The sequence below is a fragment of the Capra hircus genome, chromosome 5, assembly GCF_001704415.2.
Source record: "Capra hircus breed San Clemente chromosome 5, ASM170441v1, whole genome shotgun sequence".
In the NCBI taxonomy this organism is placed as follows: Eukaryota; Metazoa; Chordata; class Mammalia; order Artiodactyla; family Bovidae; genus Capra; species Capra hircus.
Window position 1 is genome coordinate 23,232,688 of NC_030812.1, and position 25,072 is coordinate 23,257,759.

General features: G+C 43.2%; 1 protein-coding gene across 1 annotated transcript in view; it reads left to right on the forward strand.

Annotated features, from left to right (window-relative positions):
- Window positions 292-25,072, forward strand: part of CRADD (CASP2 and RIPK1 domain containing adaptor with death domain) — a 192,671-nt gene continuing 167,890 nt past the window's right edge. Inside the window, exons 1-2 of the mRNA XM_005679822.3 lie at window positions 292-420; window positions 1,644-1,946. Of these exons, the coding sequence (XP_005679879.1) occupies window positions 1,649-1,946 (298 nt within the window). The 5' untranslated portion in view covers window positions 292-420; window positions 1,644-1,648. The remainder of the gene's footprint in view (window positions 421-1,643; window positions 1,947-25,072) is intronic.

Consider the following 25,072-nt stretch of genomic DNA (forward strand, 5'->3'; position numbering starts at 1 on the left):
TTGGTGGTCGAAACTGCTGCTTTGAATAACAGTGGTCCTGGAAGGCCTCCCTGATAAGATGACTTTTGAGGCCCAACTATCTGTCAATTGAGTGCAAGATCCAGGTGGAGATAATGCGTTAAAATGCAACTATCCAATTATTCCTTTCCTTAGATAATCCCCTAAATGATGCTATTTTCCACCTCCAGGTGGTTATTTTATTTACCCATAGCAAACATGGCAGAAAAGGCTTCATCCTGGGCCACCAATAAAGATGACCACAGTACTTCCTGTGCTTGCCCTTAACAAAGATGGAGTCATGACTTCCTGTTCAGAGGTTCTTTGCCTTCAACAAAGATGGTGCTTATGGTACAGGTTCCCTGACAGTTTGGATTCCGGTTGCAGTTTTTTTTTTTTCCCTTAAGATACTTGTTTGCAGACGTAAGTAACAGGAAACTGGCAACCCCCCATCCATCTTTTCTTAAGGACCCCGCGCCGTGGCGTCTGCGGCCTGGTCCCTGTGCGGCTCCCACGCTCGTTAACTTCCTGGCGGCATTTCGGAGCCGGCCGGGTTGGGGTGGCGGTGGGGGCGGGTACCAGGGCCGCTCTCCCTTCGGTCCGCTCTGCAAGTCATTCCCAGCACCCTTTTTATTTAGCGGGTCACGTTTCCCGAAAATCTTTCGTAGTTCTTCCCGTTCCTAATACCACAGAGCTTCAGCTGGTGAGGAAGGGAATGAAAAGAAGTTCCACAAGGGCGGGGGCCGCCAAGGTGCACACCCCTCTGCTCACCTGCCGCCTCTTAGGGTCGCCCGCGGTGCTTGGACTTTCTGTGTCACGAGGCCCCACCTGCCGCCCTCGCGGCCCCTCCCCGCCACTTACTCCCCTAGCCATTGTCACTGGTGCTGTGGTCTTGGAAACAAGCCTTCAATGGGGGTGTGGATTGTTTTATTTTTAGTCTTTTAAAGGAAAAAACCCCACAACATTAAATGTCCCATACATGCCATGACAGTGTTGTGATGGAGATTCGAAATTCTTCCAGACAAGGGCTGGCACTTGTGATTGTAGATAGAAGATGTATACCGTAGACAGGGCATGAACGCTTCGTGTTTTCCTTGAAGGCGGTGATGTATAGGCCTTTTCTCTTAGGGAAAATGACCCTTAAACTTACTGGAAGCTGCCGGTTTCTGGCTCCACTCGCATTGTTGTTCAGGTTCTGCAAAAGCACACCGTCTAAAGGGCACTCGCGTGCACCTAGGCCGTTTCTGCGGTGGTGGGTATCTCTGATGATGTCAATGTTAAAATAAAAGCACTGTTTCTTCCTAGGTTTTTTAGAATGAAATGCTCCTCTGTAATCCTGAGATAAAAGTTGCTTTTTAAGCAGGGTCTCTGATCCACTTTTCCCCAAATCTCTTTATAGAATAAGGAATGGAGCTAGGTTCCCATTGAGTAGAAAAGAAAAACAGAAGATGATTCATGTTCAGTGCTGTTCATCATGTTCTGAACCATTCAAAATTAATTCAACTTGGCTTAACAGCCACTGTGGCCTGGTGCTTTGCTAGGCTTCAAAGATGTCCATGACCTTAAGGAGCTTGCACTGTAAGACACTATCTTTAGGGGCTCATCAGACTTCCTGTGATCTGAGTTACCATTTTGTCTCTTACCAGGGGAAATGGAGGCTAGAGACAAGCAAGTGCTTCGTTCCCTTCGCCTGGAGTTGGGTGCAGAAGTACTGGTGGAGGGGCTAGTCCTCCAGTATCTTTATCAGGAAGGGATCTTGACAGAAAGCCACGTTCAAGAAATTAAAGCTCAAGCCACAGGTCTCCGGAAGACAATGCTACTGCTGGATATCCTACCTTCCAGAGGTCCTAAAGCCTTCGATGCATTCCTAGATTCCCTGCAGGAATTCCCTTGGGTAAGGGAGAAGCTGGAGAAGGCAAGAGAAGAAGCTGTAGTTGAACTGCCTGCAGGTAGGCCTCAAAAAGTTCACTCCAGGCCAGCTCCAAAATTGTTGGAACTATGCCCTTTGGATTTGAAGTTGAGATTTTAGTCTGGGTGGAGGTCGGTGGATCCTGAGAGTGGGTAAAACGTTTGGTCTGAAGGCACATGCTATTGGAGGGACCAGATGAGGAGATGGAATTATGAAGTGCAGGGAAGGAGGGAGGAACGGCCCATGAGAGAGGATGAGGAGGGAACTCAGAGATACATTTAGAAACACTTCCAGGGAAAGTTGGCAGGTCACTTGGGAGGCATGCTCTCATGTGAGAGCCAGGTCATATCTTAGTCCTTGGCATCCGGAGCCATTTAGAAAGTGTAGATGGGAAAGCAGGCTTTCGGCTTCTTGATAACTGATTCGTGGGGTGCCAGAGCGGCTGGCTGGAAAAGGTCTGACTCCTGAAAGAGACCGCCTCGAGGAAGGCACGCCTGCACCTGTTCCCCTGTCCTGTGTGGCCAACGGGAGTTATTTGGAAGGTTGGCTTAGTTTGTTTTTAAAGGCTATTGATTTAAAGGCATTCTTTTTAGTTTGGCTTTGTTCAAACACCCAGAGTATATAATTTTATAAGGACAGCAGTTTTTTGGGGTGGGCAGTAGGTGTCTCATTTTGATTTTAAGGAAAATTGGAAGCTATGGAAAAGAGAAACAGTCCTGGTGCTATCAGCCTGGCTTGTAGCAGGAAGAAGATGTGATAGGAAACACTTGTTCATGCTTGACACCTTTCTGTCTTCTACTTTCTGCAGAGACTGAGGAGCAGAGAACTGAACTGGCAAAAAAAAAAAAAAAAAGGAAGAAAGAAAGCTAAGGTTTTTACAGCAATGATAGTTAGAACTACTCCAGCTTAGGGGTCCCCAGAATTTGTTGTTGCTGTTTTTTAAACATCAATATAACTGGTAAAAAAAAAAAAACAAAACAGTAATAGAAAGACCACTTGTGGCTTAGCTGGTAAAGAACCTGCCTGCAATGCGGGAGACCTGGGTTCAATCCCTGGGTTGGGAAGAATTCCTGGAGAAGGGAAAGGCTACCCACTCCAGTATTCTGGCCTGGAGAATTCCATGGACTGTATTAGTTCATGGGGTCACAAAGAGTTGGACACAACTGAGCAACTTTCACTTCACTTTGTTATTTCTGTCCCATGGTCCTCATATTTTGAATGATTTTCCAGAGTAATGCTGATTAATTCTTCTGTTTCTATTAATGGCATATGTCTGAATATTTGATCTGTATGAGAGAACTGGTTGACTTAGGAAGGCCTTGTAATACCCCTGTGGAAAAAGCAAAAATATTTTCATTTCATTCAATTGAATTGAATATTTCAGTTTTCAAATTGGATTATCCTTACAAAATAAAATACTCCAGGTGTGTGAACAAAGCCAAACTGAAGTAGCTAAGATATTTCTACCACTTGATTGAAAACAGAATAAATAACGTAGAAGTGGGAAAATGGCAAAAGAAATGTTAGGGAGTCTATGTTACATGGTATTTGACTTAGAGGTTCCTCTTGGCAATACATAATTGGAAACAACAAAACCGGGGAGGAATGGCTGCCTCTTTGGCCAAGAGGTTTTGCTACCAAAATATTTAATTTCATAGTCATTGTGGGTGTTGTAAATAGTACTTTTGTATGTTGTTCAAAGAGGTGTGACCCCATTTTCATTTCTTGTAGTTAATTCAAACAATAGAAATTGAAATTATTCTTTTACTAATGTGAAAGTCAACAGACATGTTGAAGAAAAAAAGTTTTTTAAGTGAGCAGTATGAATCATTAGAGTGGGGAAAAAATTGAAGTTTGGAAAAATAACATTAATTTGTTAATTCTGTGGAAGTGGTCAAGTGGAACAATAGGTTGGCTGCTGCACAAATGAAGTCCTCTTCATTGTTTTACTTCTTGTTGAGTAACACTGCTATTGAAAAAAATATCCTGAAGAGAGAGTTTGATTTATGTAATGTTCTGTGTATCTCCCACAGTGGCAATTACACAAACTCACTTTTTAAATAGTTTTTTAAAAATTCTTGAATACTTTTAAGTAAGATTACAAAATATAATAAAGTATGAAGAATAATGGTAAAGTGAACACCCATTTTCCTGTCACTTAATTAAAAAAATTATTGCATGGCCTTTGAGGACCCCTGGGTGTCCTCCAATCTTAGCTCATCCCTAGCCTCCACTCACTAATAAACCCCAAATTTCAAGTTTATCATTCCATTCTTCACTTTGTAATTTTCCATCTTATAAAATTCACTTTTAAAATCAACATATGTTATGGAAAATTCACTACACCATAAGTTTCAGCACTATCTATGTATGTAAGGCATAGAGGAAATGATATACTTTAAAGGAGTTGTTAGTTAACAGCCTTCTTTATTTGAGACCTTAAACCTTGAGTTTTTAAATCAATTAATTTGATGGCAGTATTTTAATTATAAAATTAAATTAGGACTGAATTGGAAACCTATTTAAAAACATTCTGTGAAGAGTACTAGACTTGAAATGCCTTCAATTTAATGTCCCTGTAAAACTTGCAAATGGACCCAGAGGCCTATTTCCCAGGATCCCTGTGCTGCTTCGGTGTTGTAATGGAGTAATTTTAATAAGCTTTTAAATAGTCCATTTAAATTTTTTAAAAGGCATGTTTGAATTTTGAGGAATTGGAATGTAGGGAAATGTGGTACTTATATATACGTGTGTGTATACATGAACCTCTTCTGACTTCTTACTCATTTTGGTTGCAATTATTAATTAATTTGTGTAGGCTTGGTGGTCTCCTCTTGGGAGGCTTTGAAAACAAACGGGGAGGAATGGCTGCCTCTTTGGCCAAGAGGTCAATCCTGACTGACCTGCATGAACTGATTTTATATAAAAAGTTTTCTTGTTTTGGTCTTCTGGTTTGGTTCTTGGTTTTCCTTCTGTTTGTCTGGTTAATTTTTGTGTTTCACTTGTAAACTTTGAGCTACCTCAAAGGCCATATTTGGTGATTAATTCCAGTTAGTTGCTTTTAATTTATTTTCTGTGTGTCATTTTTTAGAAAAGAATCAAGTTGTATCTTGATCCTCTCTGTTCTTCTAAACTGTGCCGCCAGGAAATCCCAAAACATAAAAACAGAAAAGCAAACACCAAAGAAAATACTTTAAATCTTTGATTGTCTCCGACTATGCCTAGATAATGGGTATCCCTATTTTTGTTGTTGTATATTTTTTGAAAAGCCCAGCATGTTAATGGATAATTGACTTCTTGTTTTTCTCACCTGATAAAGACTTTTATATTTTAAAAGAGGAATTCTGGTGATAAAATGACTTAATCCATTTTGGCACCATGGAAGGAACGCTTCACAGTGTGTCCCTTGCTGGCCAAGGTCACGCACTAGACACTAGATCAGCTGGAAATCCTCCTTGGGCTCCTGGCAGGTCACCGAAAGGGTGAGGACGGTGCTGAATCGGGGTAGAGGTGCATGTGCTTGCCTGCCTGGCTGCCCACTACTCATGGGCCTTGTCTAGGCTGACAAGCTCATGCGGGTGCCTGAGCTAATCTGGATCTGGAAAGGAGGTTTGTCAGCAGCCTAGTCTCACCAGCTGGGTAAGACTCTGGGCCCAGGGACTCTCTGTTCTACCTTGTTGGCCCCGGCTGTGGGCCTGGGTCTCTGCTGTAATTCCCACCTAACAGTCAGCCTGGCAGCTCTTCTTTTAATTCCAGTCCTTTTTAGGCTCAAGAGTTTTTTGGTGTTTTTTTTTTTTTTTTTCCCTTCCTTCCTCATTGGGCTAAATTTCTGCTTTTATAGTGTCTTAGCCAACAGCAAGGATGAAGGACAGATACCTTGGAAGGCAGCTTACTGCCTCCTGTGTTAGTATCAGATGCCTGCTGGAGTGGCTGTCCTGGGGCTGACATTTGTTGTAACTTTGCCTGAGCTGGTTCTCGCCATGGACCCTTGCCCTGGACTGTGTGGCTGCCCTCACCAAAGCAGGATGTAGGGCTGGCTTGTTTCCGCTCTACCCCAGAGTCTCCAGGACTCAGCCTGTCCCTTTTGGAGATGGCCTTGTGTGACCACGCAGAACTGCACCAGCCACTATTTCGGGATATACTCAGGCTGTCAGATGTATGCTTGGATACACCTGAAGCTACTGAGCAATAAAGGGAAAAAAAGAAACAAAACCCAAAACTGTAGGTATTGTAATAGGTTTATTAGAGAGATTTCTAGGGTGGGATTTTTGAATCATACCGTGAATTCATACCTACTCTGAGGCTTCCCTCATAGCTCATTTAGTAAAGAATCGCCTGCAATGCAGGAATCTGCCTGCAGTGCAGAATACCCTGGTTCAATTCCTGGGTCCGGAAGATCCCCTGGAGAAGGAAATGACAACCCACTCCAGTATTCTTGCCTGGAAAATCCCACGGATAGAGGAACCTGGTGGGCTGCAGTCCATGGGGTTGCAAGAGTCAAACATGACTTAGCGACTAAACCACAACCTGGATATGGTAAGTTCAGGGTTGATCTTAGTTCATCAGACTCATGGTCTGTTCAGACCCTTCCTCTGTGGCTGAGTAGAGTTCACTCTGTGGCATCCTGTGTCCTAGAGAGGGTGTGCTGTGTCAGAATTCAGAGCAAGACCCCTCCTCCTGCTAAAGGCAGAGTCTTCAGTGAGCCCGAGTTTCTGTGTGTCTCCAGCACAATTATCATATACTTCTTGAGGACTAAGTAAGTGCCGGGCAGTAGTTAATAAAGACACAGGAAGGCTCTCCAGATCAACTGAGAAGATCCATTCATTCATTTGGCAAATATTCGTCTTGACCACTTGCCAGACATCGTGTGCTAGGGGTACTGTAGTAAACAAAGCCCCCCGCTCTTCTGGACTCCTCCTATTCTGTAGTCTAATGGGGACAGACCACAAGCAAGTGAATGAAGAATGCATCAGGTGAGAGTGCTTTGAAGAAGAACAGCATGCGGGGTGGTGAGGAGAGGCTTTCCACAGTACATGGGGTGGTCAGAGGAAGCTGCTTTGATGGGAGGACATTCAGCAGAGACCTAAATTCTTCAACAGAGTGGATGCCTGGAGGAAAAGCTTTCAGATAGAGGGGACCACAAGTGCAAAGGAACTCAAGTGGGAGCCCCAGTGACAGCATGGCTAGAGCCCAGAACTTTCTGGGGGAATAGCCTTCCTTTCAGAGAGATGCTGAGTCCCGTGGCTGGTCGCTAAGGCCCAGTCTCGGCTGTTTGTCGCTGTGCTTCCCAGAATGTGAGATGCGTGCACAGCCATGATCTTGGGTGGTTCTTAAAATAATTTCAGGTGATATATGGACATGGAATTAATCCTGTTTTAATCCAAGTATTTCTGTTACGTCTCTTGCAACCCTTGACAATTTTTCTTCTTAGTAGACCGAAAAAGCTCCTCATGCGTAAAGCCTTTTGTGGACAACAGTATTGAGTTAGAATTCAGTTGTTTTGCCTTTTTTTTTTTCTTGTATTACTGTAGTGGTTTTCTTCCATTTATGACAAGTAAAACAGGGTTCTGTTTTGGAAGTTCTTTTAAAACACATGGTATTTAGAAATGAGTTAACATAAAGGAAAATACTAAGAAAATAATAATGGTATGAGATACAACAAAAAGCATGAAGATGTTTTTCATGTATTTTCTGTTTTAAAAAGAGCAACGGGAGTTTGGGGACAGGAAGCTTAGTGTGGCTGGCATAGTTGGGGCAGAAAGGCTCCAACCATCCTTCAGACAGAAGATAACACCTAGTCAAGGTACTTTACTGTATTGCTTATTCAGTGGCTGCACGGTGGCTGGCAGCTGGTTAAATTTACTAGCCGAATTGTGAGAATGACTCAATTTTAAGTTGTCTAAATTGTAAATGCCTTCACTTGCTAATGTAATAAGTGGGCAAAATGGAGAAACATCCTGGTATTCTGCACTTTAAGTCTGGGAAGGTGATGATCAAAGATCATCTAATTTTTCTCTGAGAAAATTGAGGGCTAGGGAGATGAAGGCAACCTGCCCACAATCACATAGCTAATGTAATTTGTTATCAAGACCAGAACCCAGGCCTCTTGACTCTGGATTTAGGACATTTGCTATGTAATTTTGGCTCCCTACTGGCTGAGAAATGGAACTATATTAAGCTGTGGTGTTAGTAATCGAAATTAGCCTTTAAAAAATTTTACTTATGCTTCTCTCTTCATTTTAAGGGGAAAATGTCAAAGGCTTTTTGAGGAATACTGGGGTGAGATTTTCCTAAAATATTTTTATCGATGCCAATTTTAATCATTTAAAAGGAAATTTTGATGGGTCAGCCTTACATTTTGTCAGAAAGCTCCTCCTCCCACCCCATCCTTCCCCTCTTCTGCAAGGCTGACATAAAGGAAGAGCGGAAGACTTTTATCAAGTATTTATGGGGCTGATGAAATAATGCATCTGTTGGCAGCAGACTGCAGCTCTTTCTAGGAACAGCAGCCCATGTGACAGGTCTCTCCCCAGGAGGGATGCCTCCATATCACTCTAAAAAATGGATTTAATGTTATTTCCTTTTTGAAATCCTCCCTGTGATATTTGTTTCTCTCTCCTGTGGATGTATGGGTAGCTTGGCTATCTCAGTCATGCTGATCATGGGTGATTAATCAGGGTTGATTTAGCTTGGTGTTTTTCAACTCTGGCTTGAAAAAAAAATCAACAACAAATGATCCTCATTATTTGCCCCAGGCCAGTTCATGCCGGAATCTTTGGAGGTTAAAGACAGAGGTGCAAACACAGGCACGAACACTTTCCTAGGTAATTTTAAAGTGTCGCCAAGGTTGAAAGCCTAAAGACCTCACCATCAGATTGGGCTCCTTTTTCACCTGTTGCTTCCCGGGAACGGGCCTCCCAAAGCTTTGTGCTTGCTTGAAGAGTTGCTCTTATTTTCAGGTGGGGGACCATGAAAGGAGGTAGGAATGGAGACGTAGAAGGATAGGTAGTTTTGTTTTAACTCTGTGCTCACCATTGTTTGTAATTCTTTGAATTCCGTAAACAGTGTAGCTTAAGAATGTTCTAGCATTTCATACCCCATGCAGGTGTGAGTCTACTACCAACATTAAACTCCATTAGAGCTCTGTGGGGCTTCATAGGCTCTGTGTTCATAGAGAAAACTGATGGGAGGGTTTTGAATTATCTGGTGAATTTGGATTTGGGGGAATTACTTTCATTGTCTGTTCACACTGTTTGGTAATTACAGACCGCCCACAGTGCTGTGAGCGCTGGAGATCAAGCTGTGTTCAAATGGAGACAGAAACTGCCAGCGGAGAGTGAGTTGAGTGTTGGAGAGTGAGTTGAGTGTTGCCGTCAGCCTTATGCTGCGTGCATGCTCAGTTGCTTCAGTCATGTCCAACTCTTTGTGACCCTGTGGACTGTAGCCCACCAGACTCCTCTGTCCATGGGATCCGTCAGGCAAGGATACTGGAGTGGGTTGCCATGGCCTCTTCCAGCGTATGTTCCCAGCCCAGGGACTGAACCTGTATCGCTTGCATCTTCTGCTTCGGCCGGCAGGTTCTTTACCACTAGTGCCACAGTCAGCCTCAGAGGGAGCTGATGGTGGCTTAAGGATGGATGAGGGGATGAGAGGCGCAAACGGCCGTTGTCAAGACCGAGACCGGCCTGGTCTGTCTGTCTGTGGGTTGGTCAGACAATCTGTCTGTCTGCCCACAGTTTCAATTTATAATAAAAAACTAGTTTTAGTCTTTTCTGTGTCTCACAAGAGCCTCAAATAATACTAGTGGAATAATAATCACAGTATTTATTGGGGACTTACTTTACTATGTGTCTGGCACTGTGCCAGGAAGTTTGCATTTATTAATTCATTTAATCCTGACAGTAACTTGATGAGGCGGAAGGTATTATTATTACCCTCACTCACAGAGATGTTAAGTCACTTGCTCAAGGTTATACAACATAGTTAAGCCTAATTTGGAATCTAGACTTCAAAGACTGCTGATTCATGTCCTGTAAAGACACTTTCTCAAAATTCACATTTCTCTCCTCCCTAATGTTGAGAGCCTGTGGTGCTTCAGAGCCTGTTATCTGCCAGTCTGATTTCTCCTCCTTTCCCCTACTCCAGTCTGTCTCAGAAGTGCAGCGTCAGGGGCTTTTCTTTCTCTTCCCCACCTATTGTCTAAAGACTAATTCCTGGTTGGTCTCTTTCTCCCGCATCTCTCACTTTATCCTTTTATTCTTTTACTTTAGCGGGAGGAGTAGGGTGTAATGTGAGGCCATATGGGGTCAAGGAACAGGCCCCTGGGTACCTTGAGAGTAAAAAAAAAAAACAAAAAAAACAAAAAAACTCAATCTTCTTGGCTATGGTCAGGAGATGGTGCTTCGGCTCTGCTAATCCTGGAATCAGGCCCCATTTCTGCAGCTCCTAAATCATGCTGTGGAAAGTCATCAGTTGCAACAACCAGCTTTTCTGGTGGCTCGGCCTCAGTTAAACTGTACGTTTAGCAAGGTAGTGTTCTCTTTTTATGGGTATAGTTCAGACTTGTAGGCTGCTGTTGTAGCTAGCTGCAGGAATGTTTGCCTTTACTTAATTTTAATAGGCAGCTGTGTTTATACTTGTTCCTCAGTTTGAGCAGTAAGGAGTATATGAATATGATTCTTTGGAGGACTTCTCCCCCAGAAGGGAAAAAAGAGTACATTGTCCTTTTCCAAACAGTAAATTTTAATTGAGAAGGAAATGTAACTTCTAGAAGAAGTTTGGGGCAGGTTTTAGTCTTAGGCTTTATTTTTGTTAGTGTTATAAAAGAAATCTTAACTCCTTGTGAGAAGTGCCAAGTTGACAATTCCTGGAAATGTTCATGTTCTATTTATGCTCAGCACCAAAGCAGAGAGGGTGGCGACGCTGTTACCAAAATAATACTGCTGAGATGTAGCAAGTGGCAAACGAGAGGCTTGTGGTTTTATAACCTAAATATAAGACTTTGAAAGCATCTCTCAGTCCCCCATTTGTCCATAAGGTGTATGGGGGCTGGCTGGTAATGGTGCTATTATTATGGAGAATTCAGAACAGTCAGAGCACGTCTTCTGGAGCTTGCCCTGTTCTCAGAATTGGGGTAGGTTAGAGCCAGAAGGTATCTCAGAAACTTTACAGATGGGGAAACTAAGGGATGCAAGTCAGTCAGGCTTGTATGTGGGCCCTCTGGTTCAAGCAGTAGACCTCTTGCTAACATAAGCAAAAGTAGGAATTTCTGTAACATGCACTGGGTAGTTCAACTTAAAAGGAGTTGCTCAAATTCCCGGACTTAGTAAGGGCAGGAGTGAGGCAACCCTGGGGATTTCTGGGCATTGATGACTGTCTGCAGCTCAGTTCCTCCACTTCGTCTTCTTCCAAGGTTCAGAGTCTGGTTAGCTTGCGCTGAGTCGTGAGCCCTTCCCTTAGGACACCAGAGTCAGATGGAGTGAGGGAGGGACAGATCCACAAGGAAGAGGTGAAAGCTGATTGAGAAATGTCGGCTGTACTGTATCCCTCCTGTTCTTTTTATTTTTAACAGGTTCCATGTTTGTGGGCCTGGAAAGAAGTGGTAGCCCTTTAAGGAAGGAGAATATTCTACATCTTATTTCAGCAGGGTCCAAGTTGAAAGCCAGGGATGGTAGGAAGAGTAAAGGAGAACAGTTTTGAAAGAAGATAGGTCTTCTGAAACTTTTTTGTTAGATACAGATTTTCAATAGGTATTCAATATCTATTTCAATAGGAATTGATCAGTAATAATCAGATGATATTGGGGAAAAATTGAGCACGTTGAAGTAGAGAGGAAGTGAGAAAGAGAATTTGGATAGAGTTCTAGCCTCAGGGCTTTATATATATAAACTTTATCTTCATTGAGCTTTCAAGTAGGTACATTATCGTTATTAGATAAATTGCCCAAGGTCACACAGCTCAATAGTAGCAGACCTCAGATTTGAACACTGACACTCTGGTCCTCCAGTCTTATTGATCACTAGGCAATTTTGCTCTAATTCCAGTTCTTGGTTCTGGTTGGAGTCACATGTCTTAGATGACCTGACCTGGGCTAGCCACAGCTTCTTTATTTTCTGATGCTTTCTTGCCTTGGGTCTCACATGTGGCCAATATTTGCACTGATTTTTTTTTTTAAACAGTTTGCCAAATAGGAGATTGAAAGAAGTACCAAAAAAAGATAAAATATGTTTTCTAAGAAATGTGATTAGACATAGATTTTAAAAGAGATTGGCATGGCAATTTTTATTTGTTGACTATTTCAGTTTCTTTTTATTCTTAATTAGTCATTTGATGGTGCCATGGGAAAATGTGCTTCTTCAGGCCTCTCATATTTGTTTAAGAGGCCTTTTATTCCTTCATGTGCCTGCCAGAATCCATTCTAGAGACAAAAACCACATAGTAATTTGAATAAGGAAAATTAAATATAAAGCTTTACACACTAGTAAAAAGTTAACAATGCTTAACTACTAGTAGTGTGAAAGAGGTCTCCAAGGAAAGCAGGAATACCAAATGGAAGAAGCTAAGTTTTTCAAGGGCTGAAGGGGAGTTCAGGATGCAGTACTGTGAGCTTGCAAGAGGCCCCTTTCCACCCCCAAGACTGAGGTTCAGACCTCATTGAAGATGAAGTGACTGGCACATGAATATGCAGCCTGCTGGTGGCCAGTGAACTTGCTGGAAGTTCTGCTGGAACTGGTTTGTCAGAGCAGCTTACCAGGTTGAGAAACCTGATAGAGAATGCAGTAGTACACTTTAGAGGGGATAAAAGTGAAAATGAAAAATGAAAGTGTTAGTCGCTGAGTCGTGTCTGACTCTTTGTGACCCCAGGGACTGTAGCCTGCCAGGCTCTTCTGTCCATGGAATTTTCCAGGCAAGAGTACTGGAGTGAGTAGCCATTCCCTCTCCAGGGAATCCATTGCAGGAAGATTCTATACTGTCTGACCCACCAGGGAAGCAGAGCATCCCAAACCAGGATGAAAAGCCCCTTCCTCTGCGATTGTCTTGCAGTATCTCACCAGTGCCCTCTATTGATGAAAACTAACACTGTACCATCTGACAAAGGAGAAATGTTTGCAGGGTCCAGCCCCAGTATTATGAAGCAGGACAAAGAGGGTAAATTTAGAGCTAAGAAGTAATATGTTGGGGTTTCCCTGGTGGCTCAGGGGTAGAGAATCTGCCTGCAATGCAGGAGACTGTCACAAGAGTCAGACAACTTAGCGACTAAACCGCCAGCAAATAATATGTTGCTAATTGGTACACTTCATCTGTAAAAGGATGATAGTAATAGGCATCACTGTGGTATTAATAATTGCATAATTCACCAAACAGTTCTTAGAACCTGGTTCATTCATTCATCCGTCAGGCAGCATTCACTGAGTATCTGCTGTTGCTGGCTGTTGTGCGAAGTCTTTGAGATCATGATTGTCATTGTCATTTTTTTTTGTTTCTCCCTGCAAATAGACTGTAATCTTCTCTAAGGCAAAGGCTGTTCTTTTATCTCTGTACTTGCAAAATCCATCTAGCATAGTCTGCGTGCGTGTGCGCTCAGTGTGTCCAACTCTTTGCGACCCCATAGACTCTAGCCCACCAGGCTCTTCTGTCCATGGGATTTCCTGGGCAAGGATACTGGAGTGGGTTGCCATTTTCTACTTCGGGTGATTTTCCCAACGCAGGGATCAAACCTGTGTTTCCTGCATTGGCAGGCAGATTCTTTGCCACTGAGCCACCTAGGAAGCCCCTCACATAGTCTACATACGTGTTAGTCCTCACATGTTTATTGAATGAATGGCTATAAAGTTATGACCAACCTAGACAGCATATTAAAAAGCAGAGACATTACTTTGCCAACAAAGGTCTGTCTAGTCAAGGCTATGGTTTTTCCAGTAGTCATGTATGGATGTGAGAGTTGGACTATAAAGAAAGCTGAGCGCCGAAGAATTGATGCTTCTGAACTGTGGTGTTGGAGAAGACTCTTGAGAGTCCCTAGGACTGTGAGGAGATTCAACCAGTCCATCCTAAAGGAGATCAGTCCTGGGTGTTCATTGGAAGGACTGATGCTGAAGCTGAAGCTCCAATACTTTGGCCACCTGATGCGAACAACTAACTCATTTGAAAAGAGCCTGATGCTGGGAAAGACTGAAGGTGGGAGAAGAAGGGGATGACAGAGGATGAGATGGTTGGATGGCATCACCGACTCAATGGACATGAGTTTAAGTAAACTCCAGGAGTTGGTGATGGATAGGGAGGCCTGGCATGTTGCAGTCTATGGGGTCACAAAGGGTTGGACACGACTGAGTGACTGAACTGAACTAAACTGAAAGGCAGAGTCATATCCTCAAATAGTTTATTTATTTTTAAAAAGGTTTTTTTTTTTTTTTTTTAACTTATAGGGGTCTTAGTTTCCTGACTAAAGTTTGAACCCAGGGTCCCAGCAGTGAAAGCTCTGAATGCCCCCACTGGACCACCAGGGAATTCCCATCAAAGTGTTTTAATTGTAACTGGGGAGAGGTGGAGGCAAATGCATAAAGTGTAATATGGTGTTCTGGTTATCTTTTGCTTGGAACAAGCTACTCCAAAACTTAGTGGCTTTGCCCATGAATGTGCAATCTGAACAGGGCTCAGAAGGGACAGCTCATTTTTGCCCTACCACGTGCCAACTGGGATGGTTTACTTGGGGCTGGAGGACCAGTTTCCCGGGTGGGCTGCTCACAATTCTGGTAAATTGGTGCTGCTTGTTGGCTTCTTTCCACGTTGTCTTTTGTACAGGTGGCAGGGGGTTTCTCACAGTATGGTGGTTAACTTTCAAAAGACAGGAAGTAGAAGGTGCTAGTTTAAGTCTTGGATCTGGACACTCTCATAGTGTTGACTTTCACTGTGCTCTTTCAGTTAAGTGGTACTGAAGCCCAGATTCAAAGAGGAGATAGAGACCTCACATTTCCAGGGCACTATGTTGATCATTTGGGGGCCTTATAGACTTATCAGATGTAGTGGCTTAAAATAAGTATATTTCTTATCATAAATGGGAAATCAGTCCATCTAGTCAAGGCTGTGGTTTTTCCAGTGGTCATGTATGGATGTGAGAGTTGGACTGTGAAGAAAGCTGAGCACCGAAGAATGGATGCTTTTGAACTGTGGTGTTGGAGAAGACTCTTGAGAGTTCCTTGGACTGCAAGGAGAGCCAACCAGTCCATTCTAAAGGAGACCAGTTCTGGGTGTTCATTGGAAGGACTGATGCTGAGGCTGAAACTCCAGTATTTTGGCCACCTCATGTGAAGAGTTAACTCTTTGGAAAAGACTCTGATGGCTGGGAGGGATTAGGGGCAGGAGGAGAAGGGGACGACAGAGAATGAGATGGCTGGATGGCATCACTGACTTGATGGACATGAGTTTGAGTGAACTCCGGAAGTCGGTGATGGACAGGGAGGTCTGGCGTGCTGCGATTCCTGGGGTTGCAAAGAGTCAGACACAACTGAGCGACTGTACTGAGCTGAACATGAAAGTGACTTGTAAATTAATAACAAATGTTTTTGATGTGTAATAAAAAATATGCTTTTAAAAGTGAAAATAGATTTTTTCTGAGTATAAATCCTTTTTTTTAAATAAAAAAGAAAGGCTCCAGATAGATATCAAGAAAATGGAAATCACGCTTAATCTTATTGCCCAGAGAAAACCATGGTTTACAATAAATGATTAGTGAAATGTAGTGTTTGGGTTTTTGCCATAGGACATTTTGTTTTAGAAGTTCTCTCTTTTTTGAACTCTAGTCATTTCTAAAAAGTTATTATTTACTTAATACTAACTTAAATCCACATGATGACAAGTGGAGAAAAAAATCCAGAAGGTTATGTGTCTGTGTGTAAAAATATATTTATTTTCTTCAGAGAGTAAAACTTTCTGAATCAATTTGAAGTCATCTTTTCACATTATTATTAAGGCTGGTTGCTATTTCAGTTAGCAGAGGATGGGGGTGGGGAGCATTGGACTTAAATGACCTTCTCCAGTGACTCTTAAGGAACTATGAGTAGTAGGTTTCACTCTGCTGTTTAAAGTATTTTCTGTTTATCTTTCTGTGAGTATTCTATTTCAAAGTGTTTCATTAGATTATTATATAACCTGATTTTTTTCCAAGTCTCCTCTTTGTATGCGTTTAAATACTACTGTATTTCTAAATCTTTCTTCGTTGTTTTTCCCAGGCTTTTGGGTTAGAGGTGATTAAGGCTTTCCCTATGGCATGTTAAAATATAATTATATCCTTCGAACTGACTAGATTTGTAAACATGCAAATATTCTGAATTGTAGATTAGATTCCCCTCCTTGCACTTGGAAAGGCATTCCTAGTAGCTTTTTTTTAAAAAAACAAAATCAATATATTTCAAAGAAACTGTTAAAACCTTGGGCAGAATAGTCCTATCCTGTTCCTCCTCACTTTTTATTACCAGTGTAAATTCCATAAACCATTGTAGGAGGGGCTATATAAAGCAGAGGGAAAAAAAAAAAAAAACAGTTATAAGCAACTCTAAAACTTTGCTTCCTGCATTATTTCAGCAAGTATTTATTGAGTATCTACCACGTGCCAAGAGTTAAACAGGTACAAAAATTAAGGTATAATCCCTGCCCTCAAGGTGCTCCAGGTAAATGAGGTGATCCATGTGAAGCGCTTAGACTAGCCTGGTATATTTTACACAATTCAGTCAATGTTTGTTGAACGTTAGGATGTTAGTTATTGCTGTTATAATCATTAGAGGTAACTGGAGTTGTGCTCTGTGAAAGGGACAGTGGCATTTCTAGTTCTCCTGCAGAAAAACAGAATTGGGAAAGGCTTTAAAGAGCATGTGTGCACCTTATTATGTTGAGTGTCGAGGCGGTAAGTAGAAGCTCATGGGGCAGGCAAAGGGGAAGGGCATTCTAGGTAGAGGTAACAGGAAGTGCCGTGGTCCAGAGGCCGTGGCTGTATGTTGTGTGTGCCTCCTGCCTAGTGAGGCGGTGGGGGTGGCAGCTGGGGCTAGGGGTTCAGGCCCAGGACTGCTCAGCAGGGACCTCGAGTGCCATGGAAAGGTCCAGCAGGGGTGGGGCACAACCGATCACTTTTGAGGGAGTGCTACGCAGGAGCAGACTTGCACTCAGCTCACTCTGGAGCATACGGTTGGGAAGCTGGGAGCTGCTGGAATATTTCAGAGGAAAACCTGTGAAGATGAGGCACTGGCGCTGAGGATAGGGGGAAGGGGAAATGGGCTCGAGAAAGATTTTGGAGGAAGGACTAGTACAGGTGTTCTCAATGAGGGGGTATGGCCCCAAGGAGGTAAAAATTGGTTGAGGTGATGTAAAAAATTCATAGATGTTACTGTGGTTTATGGTCTGTGAACTAGAGGAGTGGGATGGGGGTGGGTGAGAGGGTGGCTCAAGAGGCAGGGGATATATGTATGCTTGTAGCTGATTCACGTTGTTGTACAGCAGAAACTAACATACTTCTGCAAAGCAATTATCCTCTAATTTTTTTTTTTAAAGGGCCACAGTAATAAACAGATACACAGTCACCCATGGTATTAAAACTTCATGGGAGGGATACAATTGGGGAAAACATGTTGAGAAAATCTCCTTAGGAGACAGTAATGAGAAATAAGGTTGAGAAGCACTGAATTGGAAGGACTTGTTACTTGACTCAACTCTGAGGGAGGAGGTGGTTTCTGGGACGATGCCCAGATTTCTGGTTTGGACAGTTATTGGAATTCACCGAGACTGGTTACACAGAGGTATGGTTGATGTACATGTTACGCTCATTGATTTTAAGCTGGTAGTGACTCCCATTCATTGGACCCTTATGGTGAGCCAGCCCCTTTGGGTGCTTTACATTTGTCAGTAGTGTGAAATAGATACTATTTTTGTTCCCTTTTTTTCAGATGAGGAAGCTGAGAGCCAGCCCAGGGCCAGTTAATATTTCCTTCAGTGAAAATGCCTGGTGAGCTTTTGGAGACATGGGTCTAGGTTCAGGATGAAGTCCTACCTTTTGTTTGTTGTTTGACCTTGGGGGATGTTTATTATTTTTTTCTCTGAATGTAATTCCTTTGTGTAAAATGCATCCCAGGTGGCCCAGTGGAAAAGAATCTGCCAGCCAATGCAGGAGACATAGGAGACCGGATTGGATCCCTGGGTCAGAAAGACCCTCTAGAGGAGAAAGTGGCAATTCCAGTATTCTTGCCTGGGAAATCCTGTGGACAGAGGAGCCTGGAGGGCTACGGTCCATGGGGTCACGAAAGAGTCAGACACGACTGAGCGACTGGACACACACGTTTCTAAAAAAGAGCTGCCTCGTTGCTTTTCTCCAAAAGTAGTTGTTCAGGTTAAATGAGAGGAGATATGAACAAATCTTCTACAGCATAAGATGCTGTGTATATGTAGGTAGTATTTTTAACGTTAGCTGGTACCCCATGGTAAAGGGCTTCCCTGGTAACTCAGATGGTAAAGAATCCTGCAAAGTGGAATACCTGGGTTCAGTCTTTGGGTTGGGAAGATCCCCTGGAGAAGGGAATGGCAACCCACTCCGGTATTCTTGCCTGGGGAATTCCTTGGACAGAGGAGACTGGCAGGCTATAGTCCACGGGGTGGCAAAGAGTCAGACACGACTGAGTGAGTTTCATTTCACCCCATGGTAAATGCTGTTTTCTCCCTTGTCATACCTTTCTCCTCTTTGTTCAGTTTCCTCCCAGAGGTATTAGAAGACAGAATGAGAAACCCCCCACCCCATCCCCACCACCATCCCGCCACCATTTTTTTTGCAACTGTGTCCATATCATCTGATTCTTCCCCACTTATGCATCCCAGAAGATGACTCAGGAAGCTTTTATTTCTTGGGGTTTTCATGAACATCCTTTTATCTAAATCCAGTGATTTATTCTTAAGCTACAGTCATTTGACTTCTGCCACTTACAGCTGTTTTCACAGAGGTTATCAGTGACCTATGGTTAAATTGATTGACTTAACTTTTCAGGTTGCCACTTGGCAGCACTTGACGTGTCTCAGCAGCATCTGACATGGCCACTCCCTCTCGCTCATTCTTGATGTGGCCACCTTCCTGGGCTTGTGTTTTTCCTCCTGTCTCTCCGTCTACTACTTCTCTCGACTTAGTCTGCTTGCCTCCTAAATGCTTGTCTTCTCCCAAGTCCTATCAAATCCTTCTTCTCTCACTGGCACCATTCTTCTTGGACAAAACCAATCTGTACCCCTGATTTGATGACCCCGTCAAGGTGAACTGATTCTAAATCCCTGCCTCCAGCCCAAATAGATAGCTGCACTTCAGTCCTTGGTCCCTTAGCTCATCATGACCAAAAGACAACCCCACCTCTCACTCATCAGACTTTCTCTCCTCAACAATACTGATTTTCTCCAGTTCAAAAATATATTCCTATATATTCTCAACCAGAAGGTAGCCTTTTTGTTGTTGTTTTGTTTGTTTTAAGCACTTATTCCAGACATCATCTCTTCCTTAAAGTTTTGCATGACCACTTCCTGGCTGGCTGAGAAACTCCTGTGTTTCCAAAGGACTTGGGGTACATTTCTGTCACAGTGCATTCATACTCCGGTGGAATTTTGTCCTCCAGCAGGCAGTGAATTTGACAAAGGCACGAATTTAGCTTTTCGTCCTTAGAGACCCAGAACCTTGCATGTTGCTGGATAGCTAGTGGGGCTAACACATGTTGGTTGAGTGAGTGAATCTGTGGTGGCCTTATTTGCTCCCACCTTCCTCTTAATCTCTGTAAGCTGTGACTGTTTATATTTTTTGCTTGGGTTGCCACAATAAAATACCCAGAGCAGGTGGTTTAAGCAACAGAAATTTATTTCCTTGCAGTTCTGCAAGCCAGAAGTCGAAGACCAAGCTGTGGGCAGGTTTGGTTTCTCCTGAGGCCTCTTCCTGGCTTGGAGATGACTGACCTCCTGCCTCCTCTTCACAAGGTCATCCCTGTATATGTGCATCCCTGGTGTCTCTCCAAGTGTCCTAATTTCCTCTTATAAGAATACCAAGCAGGTTGGATTAAGGCCCCCTTAATGGCCTCATTTTAACTCAAGTTACTTCTTTAAAGACTCCAAATACATCAGTTGTAGGTATTAGGGGTTAAGGTTTCAACATACGAATTTTATGAATATGTAACGTATGAATTTTGGGAAGATAAGTCAGCCCATAACACTATTATCACATTTTATGAAAGTTTATCTTATTTTTCAGCTTTTCTTGGATAGCCAGCAGATAATAACTGTTTAGTTTTTGACCCTCCATGAAAGTGATTCTTTGGCGTTTTGTAGTGGTTTCTGTTTAGTGTTTGCTGGATGCTATTCATTAGCCACTCATTTTACCAGATTTAAAATAGAATTTGCCCCGGTCTCTATGAAGCTTTAAGTTCTCACCCGTCTGTCTGGGTATTGATCCATTTTATCAGTGTTATTAGCAGCTGTTGTAATAATGAAATCTCACATGGGAGGGTGTTCCCTAACTTTCTTCTTGCTGAAAATGCCAGTTGTGGAGGTACAGGCTAAGTACTGGAGTGGGTACCACAGTCAGGGCCCCAGAGCTGAAGCCCAGCTCGGCCCAGGGCTGTATCACTTTAAAGGTGAGGGGACTTTGAAGACTGAACTGATATTCCTGGGAGTTCTGTACAAAATAAAAGTAGAAAGAAAAATCGCCCCGCCAACATGCACATACCGCAGTAGGCTTCTAACAGCACACTGTCCTTGCCTGCTGAGAGCAGTTTTGTGCACAGAGTAAGTAGCCTTGGTTCTTTAGTTCTGGGCTTGTCCATTAATCTGCTGTTCAGCTTTCTTACAGTTTAATCTGCATCCTGTCCCCGAGGCTAGTCATTCACTGACATCCCTTTTGCCCTTTCCTTTCCCACCAGTGCCCCGGTGTCTTGGCCTCCTGCTTCTTTCTGTTACCACCAATTACCGCCCCCTCCTCCCGCCCAGCTTCCACCTCGTTTGGATCCCTCTCCCCTCAGGCAACAGCCTTCTAATTCCTTGTGGGCACCCCTTCTTCTTTTATTCACTTGTTCCTCCCTTCTTTCCTTCCCCAGCGGCCTTCTCCTTTGAAACACAGGCTGGATGCTTTCTAAGTTCTTCTTGACTTTTTGTTACCACCTTGTCTTTGCTGTAAAGCAGGGGTTGGCAAACTGTGGCCAAATCCTTGGGAGCCACAGACTACAACCTGTTTCAGTCTGGCCTGTGAGCTAAGAATGGTTTTTCTGTTTTTAAAGATTTGAAACAAAAATGAAACGAAATAAGAAGAATATTTCTTTTGACCTGTGAAAATTATATGAAATTCAGATTTAGGGTCTGTAAAGAAAGTTTGGCTGGAACGCAGCCGTGTTTATTTATCTGTTTTCTGTGGCCGCTTTCATGCCATGCCAGCAGAGCCGAGGAGTTGCAGTAGAGACCTGGGGGTCCACGGAGCCTGAAAAATATTCACTCTCTGGGCCTTTACAGAGAAATTCTGCCCATTCTTCATATAAAGAGCGCAAAAGGCCAGAAAATAGTCTTCCATGACGGGAATCAGCTTTGTTTACCTTTCTTTTCTTGGTGCTTACCAGAGGGCCGGATTAAAGCTAATGCTTAGTTCTAAAATTGTTTTGAGAGTCAAAACTGGAGAGGCCTTTCCTCAGGGCAAACTTTTCCTGTGAAAGTATGTCATTATCTCTGCTGTGCCTTTTGACTAAAATTTTGCCAGAAGAGATTTGTCATACCAGCGCCATTGAACCTTTTCTTTCATTTCTAAAACTATACATAAGAGAAAATGAATTAGGTAAACTAAACAGATAAAACTCCTTTGTACTCTGCACATTCACACGAGGATTTAATTTCGGCTTATCCTGTGTACTCACTCATGGTTTGGTCTCACGATGTTTAAGTATTGGGGTGATGAGATAATGTCAGCATTTAAGTACTAACCACAAAAAGAGTTGAGCAAGGTTTGCAGTCATGAGCATTTGCCTTTTGTTCCCATCCATTAGGTATTTTGTGCATTTTTTTTCCAACAACACCCCACCTTGTCTTTGTTTTCATCTTCTTTAAAGGAAATTACCATTGAAACTCAAATCTCCTGACAAGTAATGCCAAGCAAGGGTAAGAATTTCTTCCTGTTCATTCCTTGAGTTAGCCATTGTGCTATTTCTGTCCATTATTCAGAAATGGGGCTGTATTGGGTTTCTCAACCCCTAAGGCATTTGTTAACAATACATTTTGGGTGTTCTGGGAGTCCTGTGGGCTCCAAAAGGCAGGAAAGGGTTCATCAGAAATGGAAGGTAGAACAAGGAGTCTGCAGTCTTCACTACAAGAGAGGGGTGACCTGTGCGTGAAATTCTGAACATTTAACAGCAACTTACAAAGAAATACCAGTGAATTGAGGTCTGCCAGAGCATACAGCACACAGGCGTGATCTCTGTGGAGGGGAGGGTAGAGTAGGGAGTGCTTCTAGGATGCTTTTGGGTTTTAAGGAAGGTAGTCTTTGCTTGGGCTTCCCTGCTGGCTCAGATGGTAAAGAATCCACCTGTAGTGTGGGAGACCTGGGTTCTGTTCCAGGGTCAGGAAAGATCCCCTGGAGGAGGGCATGGCAACCCACTCCAGTGTTCTTGCCTGGAGAATCCCATGGACAGAGGAGCCTGGCGGGCTACAGTCCATGGGGTTGCAAAGAGCCAGACACGACTGAGCGAGTAACACTAACAGTCCTTCCTTACTGGGGAAGAAACCAGTCTAGACGAAGTAGACGCTAAGTGCTATCTCCTAGACCTCTTCTCAGGGTGCCTTGCTGATCATGAAACCCATGGCATTGCAAATGGAATGAGTTTTTCCCCAATAAATCCGGCTCTTCTTCCTACTTGTAGTCTTCTCATCCATGTCATTTTTGTTTTCTGAGCTACATACCTGCCCTGTTTACAAAGTGAGTTCTTGAATGAGTGGGCTCTGTGAGGAGAAAGACAATGCATAGACTGTTTGACTCAAAGGAAGAATTTATTTATTTATTTTGTTAAAAAACGAGACAGGTTAAAGAGGGAAGATGAGTTGGTGGATGATTTTGTTACCAAAGCATTGGATTTGGGCTTGATAGGGCTGCGGAGTGAGGCTTGAATGTGAGGAAACTGGCCTAGGGAGAGAAAAAAGCATCCCTCTAACTCCCATCTTTCAGGGCTGACTTCAGTAACTGCCCCCTATCCTCCAGATTTCCCCCCAGATTTTAGTTGTGATTAGAGACTTTAATTCCACTTCTCATCTTAACTGAGAAACTTCTTCCTGCATTGGCTTCAGGCTGGTGCTGCTGCTGGGTCCTGAGAGTGATAGGCTTTGGCGGGGGACTGAGAATCCCACGTGGCATCTGACTGTGACTTAACGTGACATGACCCTGAAGTTTCCCTTGAGACAGGGAAATGTCTCCACCTGTCCTTTGATTCCTTTTCAGGGTCTTCATGGCTCCAGGCTTCTTAAAGCATGATTCACTTTGTCCTACCGTTCCTTCCATCCTTCCTCTACCCCTGCAAAACAAACGCGCAAACAAAAACCGCACAGCTCTCCTCAGGCAGCACACTTTATTGGCGCTGACCTTGGTGGCCGGCAGACGGGGATGCAGCTGCTGGTCTTTGGCGTTGTTGATGGTTCTCTGCAGGGCCTTGAGAGTGGTGGCCCTGGACAAACAGGATAACCTCACCCACCCCGAGGTCACTGGCTTTTCTGTACTACGGACCATTCGGATTTGGTAAACTGGTGCTGGGGAAGACTCTTGAGAGTCCCTTGGACAACAGGGAGATCAAACCAGTCAGTCCTAAAGAAATCAACCCTGACTATTTATGGAAGGACTGACGCTAAGGCTAAAGCTTCAATACTTAGGCTACCTGATGTGAAGAGCCAACTCAATGGAAAAGACCCTGATGCTGGGAAAGATTGAGGGCAGGAGGAGAAAGGGGGTGACAGAGGATGAGATGGTTGGATGCCATCACTGACTCAATGGACATGAGTTTGAGCCAACTCCGAGAGACAGTGAAGGACAGGGAAGCCTGGCGGGCTGCAGCCCATGGGGTTGCCAAGAGCTGGACATGACTTAGCGACTGAACAATAACAACAAATTCTTAGTCATTCCACAAATGGCTTAAATCATTTGCACTGTTTTGTTCAACTCAGGAAAGGAAAGCGTAGACATTTTAATTGTTTTAGAAAGTGTTTCACACCTGCTGCAGACTCCCAGGGCCAACCAAATGCAGATTTTCGCTCCAAGGTTGCTGGCTGCGTGCTGTGTTCTTGAGAGCAGAAGTGAAAACAGCCCCGGACAAAAAGGCAGTTATGCTTTAGAAAGCAAAGGAGAGCAAACAGGCTGCCCTTAAATGTGCCACTTTGGCATGTTTGGAGCTGAAGGCAGTCAAGACCCAGCAGATGCAAGAAGAACTTGTATCTCTCCCTTAACTGCCTAAAAGAATTTAGACAGGCCTGGCTCAGAAGGAGAGCTATTATCAGAGATTAGTTTTTTATGTGAACAACCTTATCTGTCTGGCAGGGCAAATATCTTACTTACTAAACATCTGATCTTCTTGTGAATTCATTTGTCCACTGAAATACTCTCTTCCCCTTTGAAGCCCCAGACCCCTATCCCATTCCTTAGCTCAGGATTGTACATAAGGCTCAATCTCCCTACTCTTCCTTGGGTTTCATATTTTTACTGGGCTCCTGTACATATAAAATTAAATTTCTTTTTCTCCTGTTAATCTGTCTTAGATCACTTTAATTATTAGGCCAGCCAAAGAACCTAGAAAGGAAGAAGGAAAAAATTTTTCCTCCTCTACAAAAGCAAGAAAACAGGTGCTGTGAAGAAAACAGATGCCAATTAGGTATTGCTTCCCATACCACCCCCCCCCTCCCCCCCCCCCCCCCCCGCCAAGGTCCTTTTAATTTAAAGAACATTTGAGATAACAAAGACATACTGTATAGCATGTGGAACTGTATTCAATATATTGTAATAACTTATAATGGAAAAGAATAGGACACTGTATACCTGAAACTAGAACAATATTGTAAATCAACTATAGCTTTAATTTAAAAAAAGAGCATCTGAGCAATGGAGAATGTAGTCAGAAGAACTAGAAATCAGTTGATCTAGGCTCAAATATT